We start from the raw sequence: 18,121 nt of genomic DNA, 5'->3' as shown, positions 1-18,121 counted from the left end.
CTTACTGATCAAAGTATACACGTAAACATATGCATGTATTTAAACACATTTAGTTTAGTTTAGTTATGAGACACAGCATGGAAACAGGGCTCATTTGATAAGGTCTCACATAGGAGATTAGTGGGCAAAATTAGGGCACATGGTATTGGGGGTAGAGTGCTGACATGGATAGAAAATTGGTTGGCAGACAGGAAACAAGGAGTAGGGATTAACGGGTCCCTTTCAAAATGGCGGGCAGTGACTAGTGGGGTACCGCAAGGCTCGGTGCTGGGACCACAGCAATTTACAATATACATCAATGATTTGGATAAAGTATTCAAAGTAACATTAGCAAATTTGCAGATGACACAAAGCTGGGTGACAGTGTGAACCGTGAGGGGAATGCTATGAGAATGCAGGGTGACTTGGACAGGTTGGGGGAGTGGGCAGATGCATGGCAGATGAAGTTTAATGCGGATAAATGTGACGTTATCCACTGGTAGCAAAAACAGGAAGGCAGATTACTATCTAAATGGTGTCATGTTGGGAAAAAGAAGTACAACGGGATCTGGGGGTCCTTATACATCAGTCTATGAATGTAAGCATGCAGGTACAGCAGGCAGTACCTACAGAGCCCTAGTGAGACCACACCTGGAGTATTGTGTGCAGTTTTGGTCCCCTACTTTGAGGAAGGATATTCTTGCTATTGAGGGAGTGCAGCGTAGGTTTACAAGGTTAATTCCCGGGATGGCGGGACTGTCATATGCTGAGAGAATGGAGCAGCTGGGCTTGTACACTCTGGAGTTTAGGAGCATGAGAGGGGTGAGTCTGTGGAATTCTCTTCCTCAGAGGTTGGTGGAGGCAGGTTCTCTGGATGCTTTCAAGAGAGCTAGATAGGGCTCTTAAAAATAGCGGAGTCAGGGGATATGGGGAGAAGGCAAACGAGGAACTGATTGGGGATGATCAGCCATGTTCATATTGAATGGCAGTGCTGGCCCAAAGGGCCAAATGGCCTACTCCTGCATCTATTGTCTGATGTCTATTGTCTAAGACAGGCAAAGTCAGGCAACTTCAAGCCCACTGTCGCTGAAAGGTTTTGAGCATTTCAAAATACAGCTGCGACAAGAAATAAGTAACGACAGTTGAGGATACCGCTCACGACAATACAAGCGTCACCCCGCGTCACGCCGCGACCATGTGGCGACAGCCTATTTTTCGGCTGTTGCCGAAAAGTTCGCCTGTGGGACAGGCTCTTTAGACTTTAGATATACCGTGCTCAAGAAGGAACTGCAGATGCTGAAGAATAGAAGGTAGACAAAAGTGCTGGATAAACTCAGCGGGTGCGGCAGCATCTATGGATCGAAGGAAATAGGCAATGTTTCGGGCCGAAACCCTTCTTCAGACCCAGTGTAGACAGATACAGTGTAGAAACAGGCCATTCGGCCCACCAGGTCCGCGCCGACCTATGATCACCCAGTACACAGGCACTTTCCACCACACCAGGGACAATTTGCAAATTTTTACTGAAGCCAATTAACCTACAAACCTGCAGGTCTTTGGAATGTGGGAGGAAGCAGGAACACTCGGAGAAAACCAATATGGTCAAATGAATAATGTACAAACTCCATACAGACAGCACCCGTGGTCAGGATTGAACCTGGGTCTCTGGCGCTGTGAAACAGCAACCCTACCACCGTGCCACGTTTGATATAATCAGCCGTAAAAAATAATTTTTGGAATCCAATTGGAAATGTAAATAGAAAGGATAGGTTTAGAGCTAAAGACAATAGACAATAGACAATAGGGGCAGGAGTACGCCATTCGGCCCTTTGAGCCAGCACCGCCATTCACTGTGATCATGGCTGATCATCCACAATCAGTAACCTGTTCTATCCTTCTCCCCATATCCCTACCTTCTCTATCTTTAAGAGATATATCTAACTCATTTGAAAGCCTACCACGAATTGGCCTGAGGCAGAGAGTTCCACAGATTCACAACTCTCTGTGGTAAATGGTTGCTCCTCATCTCCGTTCTAAATGGCTTACCCCTTATTCTAAAATTGGCTCCTGATTCTGGACTCTCCCAACATCGGGAACATGTTTCCTGCCTCTAGCGTGTCCAAACCCTTAATAATCTAATACGTTTCAATAAGATATCCTCTCATCCTTCTAAATTCCAGAGTATACAAGCCCAGCCGCTCCATTCTATGACAGTCCCGCCATCCCGGGATTTAACCTTGTGAACCTATGCTGCACTCCCTCAATAGTAAGAATGTCCATCCTCAAATTTGGAGACCAAAACTGCACACAATGTCCTCTTGTTATGAAGGCCATCATGCCATTCGCTTTCTTCACTGCCTGCTGTACCTGCATGCTTACTTTCAGTGACTGATGAACAAGGACCCCCAGATCTCGTTGTACTTCCCCTTTTCCCAGCTTGACACCATTCAGATAATAATCTGCCTTCCTGTTTTTGCCACCAAGGCGGATAACCTCATATTTATCCACATGGGCCTGCACTTCATCTTACAGCACCTAGACCGCCAGGGGACCTATGCGAGGATCCTGTTTGTTGATTTTAGCTCTGCATTCAACACCATTGTGCCAGAGCTACTACACTCCAAACTTTCTGAGTTGACTGTGCCTCAACCCCTCTGTCAGTGGATCACCAACTTCCTAACAGACAGGAAGCAGCATGTGAGGCTGGGAAAGCACATCTTTGACCCGCAAACGCTCAGCAGAGGAGCACCGCAAGGCTGCGTACTCTCTCCTCTCCTCTACTCTCTCTACACCAATGACTGCACCTCCACAGACACCTCTGTCAAGCTTCTCAAGTTTGCGGACGACCCAACCCTGATTGGACTGATCCAGGATGGGGAGGAATCTGCCTACAGACAGGAAGTGTCACAGCTGGCGTCCTGGTGCTGTAGCAACAACCTAGAGTTCATTGCACTTAAGACTTTATTGATTGTAGACTTTAGGAGAGCTCCCCCTCCCCTCACCCCACTCACCATGAACAACACCACAGTCATATCTGTGGAGTCTTTTAAGTTCCTGGAAACCATCACCTCCAAGGACCTTAAGTGGGGGGCTACCATCGACTCCACAGACGAAAAGGCACAACAGAGGATGTACTTCCTGCAGCAGCTGAGGAAGCACAATCTGCCACAGGCAATGATGGGTCCAATTCTACACGGCCATCATAGAGTCTGTTCTCACCTTCTCCATCATGGTCTGGTTTGGCTCAGCCACCAAGCACGACACCTGGAGGCTGCAGCGAATCATCCGATCAGCAGAGAAATTATTGGCTGCAACCTTCCCTCCATTGATGAACTGTACACTGCAAGGGCCAGGAAGCGAGCGGGCAAGATCATCTCTGACCCCTCTTACCCTGGCCACAATCACTTTGAATCACTTCCCTCTGGAAGGCGACTCCGGATTGTCAAATCTGCCACAGCCAGATATAAAAACAGTTTTTATCCACGAGTAGTTGCTCTACTCAACAGCCAAAAATCTGTAGCCTCCCTTTGATCTGTTATTTTGTTGGTTCACATGCTTGATCAATGGTGTTTTATCCTTAATGTTTTATTATTATTATTGTTTAGTGTTTTCTGAGTCATTCGTAACTGTCACTGTATGTCATGTTGTTACTTGTGGGCGGAGCACCAAGGTAAATTCCTTGCATCTGAATACTTGGCCAATAAACTTACTTACTTATTAAACTGCACCTGCCATGCATCTACCCACTCACCCAACCTGTCCAAGTCACCCCCTGCATCAGGGATGTGCGGTCAGGGGAGGCAGAGCCTCATCTGTCATACTCCCAATTAAAATAGCTGTTAAGAAAAGTAAAGAAAAATAATAATAAAATAAAATAAATAAAGATTTTTCCACCGATCTGTTATAAATGTTATTTCTATATAACCATATAATATAACCATATAACAATTACAGCACGGAAACAGGCCATCTCGACCCTTCTAGTCCGTGCCGAACACATAATCTCCCCTAGTCCCATATACCTGCGCTCAGACCATAACCCTCCATTCCTTTCCCATCCATATAACTATCCAATTTATTTTTAAATGATAAAAACGAACCTGCCTCCACCACCTTCACTGGAAGCTCATTCCACACAGCTACCACTCTCTGAGTAAAGAAGTTCCCCCTCATGTTACCCCTAAACTTCAGTCCCTTAATTCTCAAGTCATGTCCCCTTGTTTGAATCTTCCCTACTCTCAGTGGGAAAAGCTTTTCCACGTCAACTCTGTCTATCCCTCTCATCATTTTAAAAACCTCTATCAAGTCCCCCCTTAACCTTCTGCGCTCCAAAGAATAAAGCCCTAACTTGTTCAACCTTTCTCTGTAACTTAGTTGCTGAAACCCAGGCAACATTCTAGTAAATCTCCTCTGTACTCTCTCTATTTTGTTGACATCCTTCCTATAATTAGGCGACCAAAATTGTACACCATACTCCAGAATTGGCCTCACCAATGCCTTGTACAATTTTAACATTACATCCCAACTTCTATACTCAATGCTCTGATTTATAAAGGCCAGCACACCAAAAGCTTTCTTTACCACCCTATCTACATGAGATTCCACTTTCAGGGAACTGTGCACAGTTATTCCCAGATCCCTCTGTTCACCTACATTCTTCAATTCCCTACCATTTACCATGTACGTCCTATTTTGATTTGTCCTGCCAAGATGTAGCACCTCACACTTATCAGCATTAAACTCCATCTGCCATCTTTCAGCCCACTCTTCCAACTGGCATAAATCTCTCTGTAGACTTTGAAACTCTACTTCATTACCCGCAACCCCACCTATCTTAGTATCATCTGCATACTTACTAATCCAATTTACACACCATCGTCCAGATCATTGATGTACATGACAAACAACAGTGGACCCAACACAGATCCCTGTGGCACCCCACTCGTCACTGGCCTCCAACTTGACAAACAACCATCCACCATTACTCTCTGGCATCTCCCATTCAGCCACTGTTGAATCCATCTTGCTACTCCACCATTAATACCCAACCATTGAACCTTCTTAACCAACCTTCCATGAGGAACCTTGTCAAAGGCCTTACTGAAGTCCATATACACAACATCCACTGCTTTACCCTCATCAATTTCCCGAGTAACATCTTCAAAAAATTCAAGAAGATTAGTTAAACATGACCTTCCAGGCACAAATCCATGTTGACTGTTCCTAATCAGACCCTGTTTATCCAGATGCTTATATATATTATCTCTAAGTATTCTTTCCATTAATTTGCCCACCACTGACGTCAAACTAACAGGTCTATAATTGCTAGGTTTACTCTTAGACACCTTTTTAAACAATGGAACAACATGCGCAGTACGCCAATCCTCCGGCACTATTCCCGTTTCTAATGACATTTGAAATATTTCTGCCATAGCCCCTGCTATTTCTACACTAACTTCCCTCAATGTCCTAGGGAATATCCTGTCCGGACCTGGAGACTTATGAATCTAATCATTTTTTATAGTAAAAATCGCCAAATTTGTGCAATCAGCTGCAAATACGTGATGAGATGTGAGGCAGCGATGAACAGAGCCTCCCCTCTGATTGCGCAACCCCTCAGAAACTGGATGGAGCGCGGGCAAGAAGCGTGTGCCTGTTACTACTTCTCTGTATGTCACCAATGTAATGTTTGTAAACCGCTTCATTACATGTCATAGATACAAAGATACATAGAAAATAGGTGCAGGAGGCCATTCGGCCCTTCGATCCAGCACCGCCATTCATTGTGATCATGGCTGATTGTCCCCAATCAATAACCAGTGCCTGCCTTCTCCCCATATCCCTTGATTCCACTAGCCCCTAGAGCTCTATCTAACTCTCTCTTAAACCCATGCAGTGATTTGGCCTCCACTGCCCTCTGTGGCAGGGAATTCCACAAATTTACAACTCTCTGGGTGAAAAGTTTTTTCTCACCACAGTCTTAAATGGCCTCCCCTTTATTCTCAGACTGTGGCCCCTGGTTTTGGACTCGCCCAACATTGGGACCATTTTTCCTGCATCTAGCTTGACCAGTCCTTTTATATGTTTCTATAAGATCCCCCCTCATCCATCTAAACTCCAGTGAATTCAAGCCTAGTCTTTTCAATCCTTCCTCATATGACAGTCCCGCCATCCCAGGGATCAATCTCGTGAACCTACGCTGCACTGCCTCAATCACAAGGATGTCCTTCCTCAAATTAGGAGACCAAAACTGTACACAATACTCCAGATGTGGTTTAACCAGAGCCCTATACAACTGCAGAAGAACCTCGTTACCTTTATACTGAAATCCTCTTGTTATGAAGGCCAACATTCCATTAGCTTTCTTCACTGCACGCCAACTTTCAGTGACTGGTGTACAAGGACACACAGGTCACCATACCTCCCCCTTACCTAACCTAACCCCATTGAGATAATAATCTGCCCCCGTGTTTTTGCCGCCAAAGTGGATAACCTCACATTTTAGGGGGCACCGTCCTGTATGGTATGGCTGCCCAGCCTGCAGCAGTGCGTTTTTTTCATCTCTTTTTTTTATTTTTAGTGAATTTTAGTGTTTTGTTTCCGGAGTACGAGTTTTTTTTATGTGGGGGGTGGGGGGGGAAGGGAGAAACTGCTTTTCAGGGTTTCTACCTGGTCGGAGAGGCGGCTTTTCTCCGGGCAGCACCTTCGACCTGTCCTTGCGGCCTACCAGCGGGCCTGGAGCGGCGTTTCCTGTCAGGACCGTCCAGAACTTTGGCTTCGGCGACGGCACAGTGCTGGAGCGCTATCGCGAAGCGGGCGATGTCTTGCCCGGGTCGCTGCACTGGAACTCCGGTGAGCTGAGGCTGCCGAGAAAAAAATGGCGGAGCTGCGGGTCTGTGGAGCGGCCAGCTGCGGGCGGCGGCGCTGAACTTTACATCGGGAGCCTGGGATCTCTCGCCGAGATCGCCAGTGGTGGAGCTCCATCCAGCGCGGCCTGTCTGCTTCGGAAGCCGCGGTCTCCGGGAAGGAAGTGGCCGTTCCAGGTTTCCCATGCCGCTTCCAACGCCGGAGCACCATCATCTGGCGAGAAGGGCCTGGAACATTGGGCCTCCGTAAAGGCGACTGCGGAGGCCGTAATAGGCCCGACTATGGGTGGACATGGGATGGGGACTGGACATTGTGCCTTCCCTTATAATGGGAACCATTGTGGGGGGATGTTTTTTTATGTTTAAATCTCTTTCTTATTGTTATGTCTGTATTATTTTTTTAAGTGCTGCATTGGCAATAAGCATTTCATTACACCTATGGTGTATGTGACTAATAAATAACCTTTGAACCTTTAACTTTATTATATTGCATCTGCCACGCATCTGCTCACTCACTCAACCTGTCCAGGTCACCCTGCAAACTCCTAACATCCTCTTCACAGTTCACACAGCCACCCAGCTTTGTGTCATCCGCAAACTTGCTAGTGTTGATCCTAATTCCCTCTTCCAAATCATTAATATATATGGTAAACAGTTGCGGCCCCAACACCGAACCTTGCGGCACTCCACTCACCACTGCCTGCCATTCTGAAAAGGACTCTTTCACTCCTACTCTTTGCTTCCTGTCTGCCATCCAATTTTCTATCCATGTCAACACCCTACGCCCAATACCACGTGCTCTAATCCTCGCCTTCCATAGTCCAGGTAGCTTATTTCACGTATAAATATATTAAATTTAGGCTCGCTGATCTCGTCATAAAACATCAATGAAAAAGCACCAGGGGAGCCAGCGATCACATCTGCCTCACTGAGGGGGCGTGTCTTGAACCGAGTGGATGGAGAGCGAGCGGCAATTATTGTATTGTATTGTATTCAAATTTATTGTCATTGTCTCAATTAGAGACAACGAAATGAATTTCCCTTTACAGTCAGTATCATAAAAATAAATAAATAATAAATAATAAAACATATTAAAAATAAAATAGAATTTAAAAAAAAGCACAAACACAGAAAGTCCACGACACAACATAACACAATGGCACCAAGGTGAGGAAGGCACCATAGTCCAGCCAGCCTCCCCTCCGATCTTCCCAGATGTTCACCCGTGGTCGGGGCCTTCCGAGCACACGCAGTCGCCACCCCGGGCGGCCCGATGCTCAGGCCCTCTCGCCGGGCTGATGGAACGCCGACGCCGAACCCCGACGGTGAAAATCCTCCTCAGCGGCCCGGACCTCCCTATCAGCCGCCTCCCACCGGAATCCGCAGCTCTCGAGTCCGCAGGCCGAGCCGGGCAGAGTCGCAGGACCCTACGATGTTTGTCAGCGCCGCCCGCGTTGGGAGCTCCGCGAACCACAGCTCCAGGATGTCGGTGCCGCAGGCCCAGCACTTCGGACTCCAGATGGCGATCCCCCGTAAGGCATCGCCAGCCCCGCGATGTATCAGCGCTGTCCCGCCGCTGCTGGAGCTCTGGTCGGTCCAGGCAGGAAAGGCCGCACCAATCCAGTAGGTAGGCCGCTGGGGGGGGCGAGGACGCGACTCGTATAATAGTCGCGTCCTCCCCAGGAAGTGACTGAAGGACGGTATCTCCCTTACCGTACCCTCTTCCCCCACATTAAAACATTAAAAAAAACACAAAAAACACACTTCAACATAACAAAAAAAACAAAAAAACAAAAAGATACCGGGCTGAAGGTGGAGGCAGCTGGCACCAGCGCCACCGGAAGTACAAATATCTTACATAGGCTCAGCCCACGTAATTGACGCTACCTCACTCTCCCTCCACATTAGCTAGCTTCAGCAGCGGCGGCGCAGCACTGGATACCACCGCTGGCAGCGCTGACTTTCCAGCTGCGGGCGGCGCTGACTGGTAGGTTGATTCGTTGATTTGTAGCGGCTGATTTGGAGGCTCTGGGCCGCTGAGAGCTCCCAATTGAGCCCCGCGCTGGAGTAATGTACTCTACTCGGGTAGATCTACCGCAGGTGGAGGGGGGAGAGAGGGGTTGAGAGAGAGTAGTGGGGTGGAGGGGGAAGCAAGGGGTAGATGGGGAGGGGGATGCGAGGGGGAATGGAGAAGGGGGAGAGGGGGAGGTGGGTCGTTCCCTCACGGTCACGGGGCAACGCTCCCGCCCCTTCAGTCGCCGTGCTTCACGCACACAGCCCCGGCTCCACCCCTCTCTCTCCCCGGCGAGACACGATGATCAATACAGGGAGGGCCGCGCCACTAATACTAGCCAGTGCCTCCCCAGCAATTGACCTCACCGCACATCACTGCCCTGCATCCTCATAGCATCCTCCTCACATTTCACCCTGCCACCCAGCTTTGTGTCATCTGCAAATCTGCTAATGCTATTTTTAATCCCTTCATCTTCATAAATGTATATTGTAAATAGCTGCAGGCCTAGCACCGAGCCTTGCAGTACCTCACTAATCACTGCCTGCTATTCTGAAAGGGACCACGTTTATCCCTACTCATTGTTTCCTTTCTGCCAAACAATTTTCAATCCATGTCAGTACCCTACCTCCAATACCACGTGCTCTAATTTTGTCCTCCTATGTGGGACCTTATCAAATGCTTTCTGAAAGTCCAGGTACACTACATCCACTTGTCCATTTTCCTAGTTACATCCTCTAAGAATTCCAGAAGATTAGTCAAGTATGATTTCCTCTTCGTAAATCAATGCTGACTCGGACCGATCCTGCTACTGTTGTCCAAATGTGCCGCTATTTCATATTTTATAATTGACTCCAGCATCTTCCCCACCACCGATGGCAGGCTAACTGGTCTATAATTCCCTGTTTTATCTCTCCCTCCTTTCTTAAAAAGTGGGATAACATTAGCTACCCTCCAATCCACAGGAACTGATCCTGAATCTTTAGAAGATTGGAAAATGATCACTAATGCTTCCACAATTTCTAGAGCCACTTCCTTAAGTACCCTGGGATGCAGACCATCAGGCCCTGGGGATTTATCAGCCTTCAGTCCCATCAATCTGCCTAACACTATTTCCAGCCGAATGTGAACTTGCCTAATGTGCATTATATGGGCCAAACACAGGCTAATGGGATTAGTGAAGATGAGACATGAAAGTCCGAGTTGGCAAGTTGGGTGCAAGGGCCTGTTTCCAGGGCTGTATGACTCTATGACTCTGTAACACTAAAGCATCTAACTGCTGCGAGCCTATATTTTGCCTTGGGGCACAAAGGTGAAGGAGATTTATGATGAATATATCTCTGTGAATAAAAAGGAAAAAGCTCACCTGTCTGATATTACCCCAGAACCACCAGAACCTATCAGCACTCCGAAATAGTACAGAGATGTGGTAAATGGTTCTTTCCATTTATCGTCACACACCAAGTCCCACTGAAATGCAAAAAAAATCCAATTATTCAAATGTATGCACAAAATGCTGGAGTAACTCAGCGGAACAGGCAGCATATCTGGAGAGAAGCAATGGGTGATGTTTCAGGTCGAGACCCTTCTTCAGACTGATAAAATCTGTCTGAGGAAGGGTCTTGACCCGAAACGTCATCCATGCCTTCTCTCCGGAGATGCTGCCTGTCTCGCAGAGTTATTCCAGCATTTTGTGTTTATCTTCAATTTAAACTAGCATCTGTAGTTCTTTCTTACACATCCAAATATGTGCTCTTATTATGCAAAGTTGTGAGCAACATTTGACTACTTAAACAATTATTTTTACACTCTTTCCCATGGACATCTGTCTCTTTACATAGAGTCATGGAGTCATAGAGTGATACAGTGTGGAAACAGGCCCTTCGACCCGACTTGCCTACACCGGCAAACATGTCCCACCTGCCAGCATTTGGTCCATATCTCTCCAACCTTGTCCTATCCATATACCTGTCGAACTGCTTCTTAAATGTTGGGATAGTCCCTGCCTCAACTACCTCCTCTGGCAACTTGTTCCATACATCCACCGCCCTTTGTGTGAAAAGGGTACCCCTCAGATTCCTATTAAATTGTTTCCCCTTCACCTTAAACCTATGTTCTCTGATCCTTGATTCATCTACACTGGGCAAGAGACTCTGTGTGCATCTACCCGATCTATTCCTCTCATAATCTTATACACCTTTATTAGATCACCTCTCATCCTCCTGCACTCCAAGGAATAGTCCCAGCCTACTCAACCTCTGCCTATAGCTCAGACCATCGTAACATCCTCGTAAATCTTCTCTGTACCCTTTCCAGCTTGACAACTTTCCTATAACAGGGTGCAAAGAACTGAACACAATACTCTAAATGTGGCCTCACCAATGTCTTATACAACTGCAATATGATCTCACAACTTCTATTCTCAATACTCAGGATGATTCTCAATACACTGGCTAATGAAGACCAATGTGCCAAATACCTTTTTGACCACCCGATCTACCTGAAACTCCACCATCAGGGACCTATGTACTTGAACTCCTAGATCCTTCTGCTCTACAACACTCCCCAGAGCCCTACCATTCACTTTGTAGGTCCTGCCCATGTTAGACTTCCCAAAATGTAACACCTCATGTAACTGTCCTCACGACGTGATTGTTAACAGTAGAACGTAGATTGACAGCCAGCCAAACTCGAATCAATAATCGAATGCGAGTCAGGAATTTAGCATCTCAGCTCTTAAGTTTAATGATTTTCCAGTGCTGGCACATTCTTCATAATGAAAAACGAGTGAAAAACTATAAAGAAAAAGGAAGATACACAAATTACTCTCCTTTGCAGAAATATACATTTAGATAGAAATAAACAAATCTTCTAACACAAAGAAACATATATGGCAAATATATAATAAACAATATACTTAAATCCATCTAATGCCACTGCAAATCCTATTCCTTGTATGTTAAGGTACTACAAAATGGCCGCCTGCTAACAATCTGAACATTCCCAAATGCTATGGAGTTAAACATCATCTGCCATAAATACTCTCCAATATAGCATTCCAAGCATACAGTGAACAATATGAACTTACAGCCATTGCTTTCTTAAGCGTAACAAGCTAGGATTGGGAAGGATTGCTTCTGACGTTAAAACATGACAGACAAACCAAGGCTGGAGACTACTTCCTGCTTCCTACTTCCTGTGTGCAACTGATCATTAACAATAAATGTCCAACAGATGACGCTATTGCACATAAATTCACCTCGCATTTTTTTGCATTCAATTCCATCAACCATTCCTCAGCCCACTTGGCTTATTGATCAAGATCCTGCTGCAATTTTTCAAAACCATCTTCACTATCTTGAATCATCTGCAAACTTGCTAGTCTATCCATGTGCGTACTCATCCAAATCATTGATATCGATGACAAAGTAACGGACCCAGCACCAAACCCTGAGGCACACCACTAGTCACAAGGCCTCCAGTCCGAGAAGCAACCTTACACCTTCACCCTTTGCTACCTTACATGAAGCCAATTTTCTATGCATTCAGCTATCTCTCCTTGGATCCCATATGATCTAACATTCCAGAGCAGCTTATCACGAGGAACATTGTCAAATGCTTTACTGAAGTCCATATCTCTATTACTAAAAGTCTGATCTTTACCGCTTTTGGCTCACTGTGCTGTGATTTCCGAAAGAACGCCACCACCTACGGCTGTCATTTATGGCCACCTCGCTCAGAGCCCGCCTCCGCCTTCCTGGACCAGAGGATTTTTCCCATCGATGAAAAATCAGGGAGATATTAATGTTTTTTTTTAAATTGCTATTCTCTCTGCTGCCCCTGCTGCTGTGAGGGGGGAGGGACTATAAAACCCGGAAGTGGTGTGCCTCACTCAGTCTCTCCAAGATGGAGGAAGCCAGAGGGTCATGTGTCTCTGAGCTCTGAATAACACTGAACACATGTCTACTGTGAGCGCCCTTAATGTGGTTTGAAAATGAAAATATGGTTGATTTGAAGTAAACAGGCTCTGCATGCAAATGGTTGTTTGGGGGGGTTTGGGTTGAAGTAAAAAGGCACTGCATGCAAATGTTTGTTTGGGGGGTTTGGGTTGAAGTAAAAAGGCACAGCATGCAAATGGTTGTTTGGGGGGTTTGGGTTGAAGTGAAAAGGCACTGCATGCAAATGGTTGTTTGTCTAAACTTGACAACTTCCTGTTTGCACTACTGATTTTAGATAAAATGCTACCACCTCCGGTTGTGATTTTGGCCATGTTACTCAGTCCCCCTCTGCTCATCAGGTGCAGAGGATTCTTCCCATCAATGAAAAACAAAAGTGTTATTAATGTTTAAAAAATGTTGGGAATCTCTCATGTCAATCACAAATCCCAATATTGTTGGCCAGTGGGGGGGGGGGGGGGGCTTTCTGGAGTGCTGGTATGGGTGTTGATGGCTGAAGGGACTACTTACTGGTCTCCATGGGGCTAGTATGGCCAAATGGATTCTTGTGGTGGAGGCCACACCTTTTCCGGTGGGAGGGGGAGGGATTATAAAACCCGGAAGTGTGCATGTGGCTCAGTCACTGCATGATGTGGGAGGGAGAGGTCACGACTCTGTCTGAGCTGTGAATCAACTGAACACACTGAATGTCTACGGAACTGTGAGTGCGGTGTTTTGTGTGGTTTTATGGTGGTTTCACCCTGCTTGAAATAGTATGAAACTGCATTTCAATGTGGTGGCCTTGCACGAACTGGTATCAGATTCAGATTCAGATTCAGATTCAATTTTAATTGTCATTGTCAGTGTACAGTAGAGAGACAACGAAATGCATTTAGCATCTTCCTGGAAGAGCGACATAGCAAATGATTTGAATAAATAATAATAAGTGATAATAAGTGTCCGGGGGGTGGGGGGGTGATTGGCAGTCACCGAGGTACGTTGTTGAGTAGAGTGACAGCCGCCGGGAAGAAGTTGTTCCTGGACCTGCTGGTTCGGCAACGGAGAGACCTGTAGCGCCTCCCGGATGGTAGGAGGGTAAACAGTCCATGGTTGGGGTGAGAGCAGTCCTTGGCGATGCTGAGCGCCCTCCGCAGACAACGCTTGCTTTGGACAGACTCAATGGAGGGGAGCGAGGAACCGGTGATGCGTTGAGCAATTTTCACCACCCTCTGCAATGCCTTCCGGTCGGAGACAGAGCAGTTGCCATACCATACTGTGATGCAGTTGGTAAGGATGCTCTCGATGGTGCAGCGGTAGAAGTTCACCAGGATCTGAGGAGACAGATGGACCTTCTTCAGTCTCCTCAGGAAGAAGAGACGCTGGTGAGCCTTCTTGATCAGAGTTGAGGTATTGTGGGTCCAAGAGAGGTCATCGGAGATGTTGACTCCCAGGAACCTGAAGCTAGAAACACGTTCCACCTCCGTCCCGTTAATGTGGATGGGGGTGTGCGTGCCGCCCCTGGACTTCCTGAAGTCTACAATGAGCTCCTTGGTCTTCTTGGAGTTAAGGGCCAGGTTGTTGTCAGCGCACCATGCTGCTAAGTGCTGGACCTCCTCCCTGTAGGCCGACTCATCGTTGTTGCTGATGAGGCCAATCACCGTTGTATCATCTGCATACTTGATGATGGTGTTAGTACCATGTACAGGTGTGCAGTCATAGGTGAAGAGGGAGTAGAGGAGGGGGCTCAGCACACAGCCCTGTGGAACGCCGGTGTTCAGGGTGAGGGTTGAAGAGGTGTGCTTGTCTAACCTAACAGATTGGGGTCTGTTGGTTAGAAAGTCCAGTATCCAGTTGCAGAGGGAGGGGTCGATGCCCAGGTTACCGAGTTTGGTGATCAGTTTTGGTGATCAGTATGAAACTGCATTTGAATTTGGTGGCCTTGCACTCTCCTTGAAATGGTGTGAAACTGCACTTGAATTTGGTGGTCTTGCACCCTGCTTGAAGTGGTATGAAACTGCACTTGAATTTTGTGGCCTTGCACCCTGCTCAAGGAGGTAAGAAACTGCACTTGAATTTGGTGGCCTTGCACCCTGCTTGAAATGGTAGGAAAATGGATTTGAATTTGGTGGCCTTGCATTCTGCTTGAAATGGAATTTCAAAGAATAGCCATGAATCAACTGCCAGCCCACCAGCCGTGAGTGAGCTGCCAGCACATCAGGCTTGAGGGACTGAGCTGCCACCCCAAGAATCCATTTGGCCCACAATGTCCATACTAGCCCTCTGGAGACCAGTAGTCCCTGCAACCGACAACACCCATACCAGCGCTCCAGAAAGCCCCCCCCCCCTCCCCCCACTGGCCACCAATATTGGAATTGATGAAGCGGTGGAATATTGCGTTGGGGGACCAGCCCTCCCGTGTGAACATGGGACCCATCGGGTCCCACTTAGTCTAGTATACACCTACAGCTCTGCCCTCATTTGTCAGGAAATGGTGTTGCGTAAACTGTTGGGACTGAAGGAAGATAAATCCCCTGGGCCTGATGGTCTGCATCCCAGAGTACTTAAGGAGGTGGCCCGAGAAATCATGGATGCATTGGTGACTCTTGATCAGTTCCTGTGGACTGGAGGGTAGCTAATGTAACCCCACTTTTTAAGAAAGGAGAGAGAGAGAAAACAGGGAATTATAGACCAGTTAGCCTGACATCGGTAGTGGGGAAGGTTATTAAAGATGTAATAGCAGCGCATTTGGATAGCAGTGACAGGATCGGTCAAAGTCAGCATGGATTTATTTATTCATTTATTTATTTATTTGTTTGTTTTTTAATACACTTCACATAAATCTTATTACATTTTGTTGTACCACTTCGTTTTTCGAGCTTTAAAAAAGGTAGAAATAATAGAAGTAAGGAAAGTGAGCAAGAATCGTGAAGGCGCAGGAAAGTGTTGGGAGAAGAAAGCCCCTTAGGGAAGAAATTAGAGAAGGAAGTCAAGAAAGGAAATAAGACCCTAGAAAGAAAAGAAAAAAAAAAGGAAAAACAATCGCTCTCTTGTAACACAAAACTCCTCAAAAAAGGATATACCAACCGTGTTTTTATTAAAAATTTATTTTATACCCCCCGTTATCAGATCCTGGTACCATTTATATTTTAAGTTACTATTACACCTTATGCTTGTAATAGTTCCGTAAATGCAGACCACGTCTTTTGGAAGTGGTCTGCTTTGCCTGCTAGGAGGAGTCTCATCTCTTCCAAGTGTAGTGTTTCGAACATGTTTGAAATCCACATTTTTATTGTTGGTATTGGAGCATTTTCCAAAATTTGAGTATATGCTTTTTTCCCATTATTAGACCGTAATTAAGTAAGTTCTTTTGAAACACATTTAATTCGGGGTTACCTTCCGATATTCCAAAAATGATCCATTCTGCTTTTGGTACAAGTTTAATTTTAAATAATTTTGTGAAGATTTCAAATATTTAGTTCCAGAATTTTTGAATTTTTATACAGAAAACAAAAGAGTGCGCTATGTTAGCTTCTTGTGACTGACATTTATCACAAATGGGTGAGACATTGGGGAAAAGTTTATTTATTTTAGATTTTGAATAATATAGTCTATGTAATATTTTATATTGGATTAGAGTATGTCGTATGTTGATCGAGCATTTATGCACATATATAAGTGTTTATCCCAGCTCTCTTTTGAAATTTTTATAGACTTTTTCCCAGTCTCTTCTAATACCATCGGTTGTAGGTATTTCTATATTTAATGTTATATAAGTATGATATTAGATTTGCTGATTCAGCCTTTGTCTTCATGTCTTCATGGCTTCATCCAATAAGTCTGGGGGCATGTTATGATAGTCTTTTGTGTATTTTTTCAGATAGTCACGGATTTGAAGATATTTAAAATATTGATTATTTTTCAAATTATATTTCAGCTGTAATTGTTGAAATGATAATAATTTTCCTAATTCATACAACTCTCCGAGCGTTTTGATTCCCATTCTTTCCCATTGTGTAAATGATTTATCTATAATTGAGGGGTTAAACAACGGGTTATTGACTATTGGCATTAAAAGAGATAGATTTCTTAATTTTAGATTCTGTTTTATTTGTTTCCAAGTTCTAATTGTGCTATGTATCATTGGATTTTTATTATAATTTTTGTTATTCAGATTCATTGGTGAGAGGAGAGTCGTTCCTGTATTACACGCAGCGCAGTCCTCTCTCTCCATTACAATCCAATCCACATGCTGGGCAGAGTTGTCCAGCAGGTGAATCATATTTTTAATATTTACTGCCCAATTATAGTACATAAAGTTAGGGAGCGCTAGACCACCCATCTCTTTTGGTTTACTAAGGTGTGCTCTTTGTATTCTATGGGATTTGTAATCCCATATAAAATTTGTAATGTCTGAGTCTAGTTTTATTATCAGCATGGATTTATGAAGGGGAAATCATGCTTGACCAATATTCTGGAATTTTGTGAGGATGTAAGAATTAGAATGGATAAGGGAGGCACAGTGGATGTGGTGTATCTGGAGTTTCAAAATGCCTTTGACAAGGTCCCACATAAGAGTTTAGTGTGCAAAATTAGAGCACATGGTATTGGGGGTAGGATATTGACATGGATGGAGAACTGGTTGGCAGACAGGAAGCAAAGAGTAGAAATTAACGGGTCTTTTTCAGAATGGCAGGCAGTGACTAATGGGGTGCCGCTAGGCTCAGTACTGGGACCCCAGTTATTTACAATATATATTCACGATTTAGAGGAAGGAATTATATGTAACATCTCCAAGTTTGCGGATGACACAAAGGTGGGTGGCAGTGTGAGCTGCGAGGCTGCAGGGTGATTTTGGATAGGTTGGGTGACTGGGCAGATGCATGGTAGATGCAGTATAATGTGCCTAATTGTGAGGTGATCCACTTAGGTGGCTAGAACATGAAGGCAGATTATTATCTTTTAAAATAATATTTTTATTAGAAGCAAACACATATTATGGTAAAAACATTTAATGTATATCAGTCGTACATTATAAATATTATCAATTGTGGATTGATTCTGCTTCTAGTTTTTTTAATATAGATAGGGAGTAAGAAAGAAAGAGAAAAAAACCCCACAAATGTCAAGATAAAAAAAGAATGGAATAATTTACTAATAATACATCATCGGAGATAGGTTCGTAAATTATAGTATAACTTTTCATCTAATCCTGAGTCCAAGCTTCGGTTAGGTTCTCATGCTGAACCGATCTACCCCTTCAAATAGTCAATGAATGGAGACCACATTCTAACAAAAAGTTCTTGTTTGTCCATTAAAACAAGCCTGATTCT

The 18,121-nt window shown here is 45.1% G+C and overlaps 2 protein-coding genes and 1 long non-coding RNA gene across 3 annotated transcripts in view; 1 reads left to right on the top strand and 2 right to left on the bottom strand.

Moving 5' to 3' along the window:
* LOC116978257 (solute carrier family 22 member 5-like) overlaps positions 1-18,121 on the bottom strand; it is a 70,007-nt gene that overhangs the window by 31,961 nt on the left and 19,925 nt on the right. Inside the window, exon 2 of the mRNA XM_033029259.1 lies at positions 10,223-10,326. Within this exon, the coding sequence (XP_032885150.1) occupies positions 10,223-10,326 (104 nt within the window). The remainder of the gene's footprint in view (positions 1-10,222; positions 10,327-18,121) is intronic.
* Positions 1-18,121, bottom strand: part of LOC116978253 (solute carrier family 22 member 4-like) — a 267,313-nt gene that overhangs the window by 229,690 nt on the left and 19,502 nt on the right. The window lies entirely within an intron of this gene.
* LOC116978260 lies at positions 353-17,723 on the top strand. The gene is made up of 2 exons (XR_004413425.1): positions 353-412; positions 17,651-17,723. It is a non-coding gene; the product is annotated as an uncharacterized LOC116978260 (long non-coding RNA).

Source organism: Amblyraja radiata, chromosome 11 (genome assembly GCF_010909765.2).
Source record: "Amblyraja radiata isolate CabotCenter1 chromosome 11, sAmbRad1.1.pri, whole genome shotgun sequence".
In the NCBI taxonomy this organism is placed as follows: Eukaryota; Metazoa; Chordata; class Chondrichthyes; order Rajiformes; family Rajidae; genus Amblyraja; species Amblyraja radiata.
The sequence above is the reverse complement of the archived record's forward strand: the minus strand, read 5'-3'. Positions and strand labels throughout refer to the sequence as shown.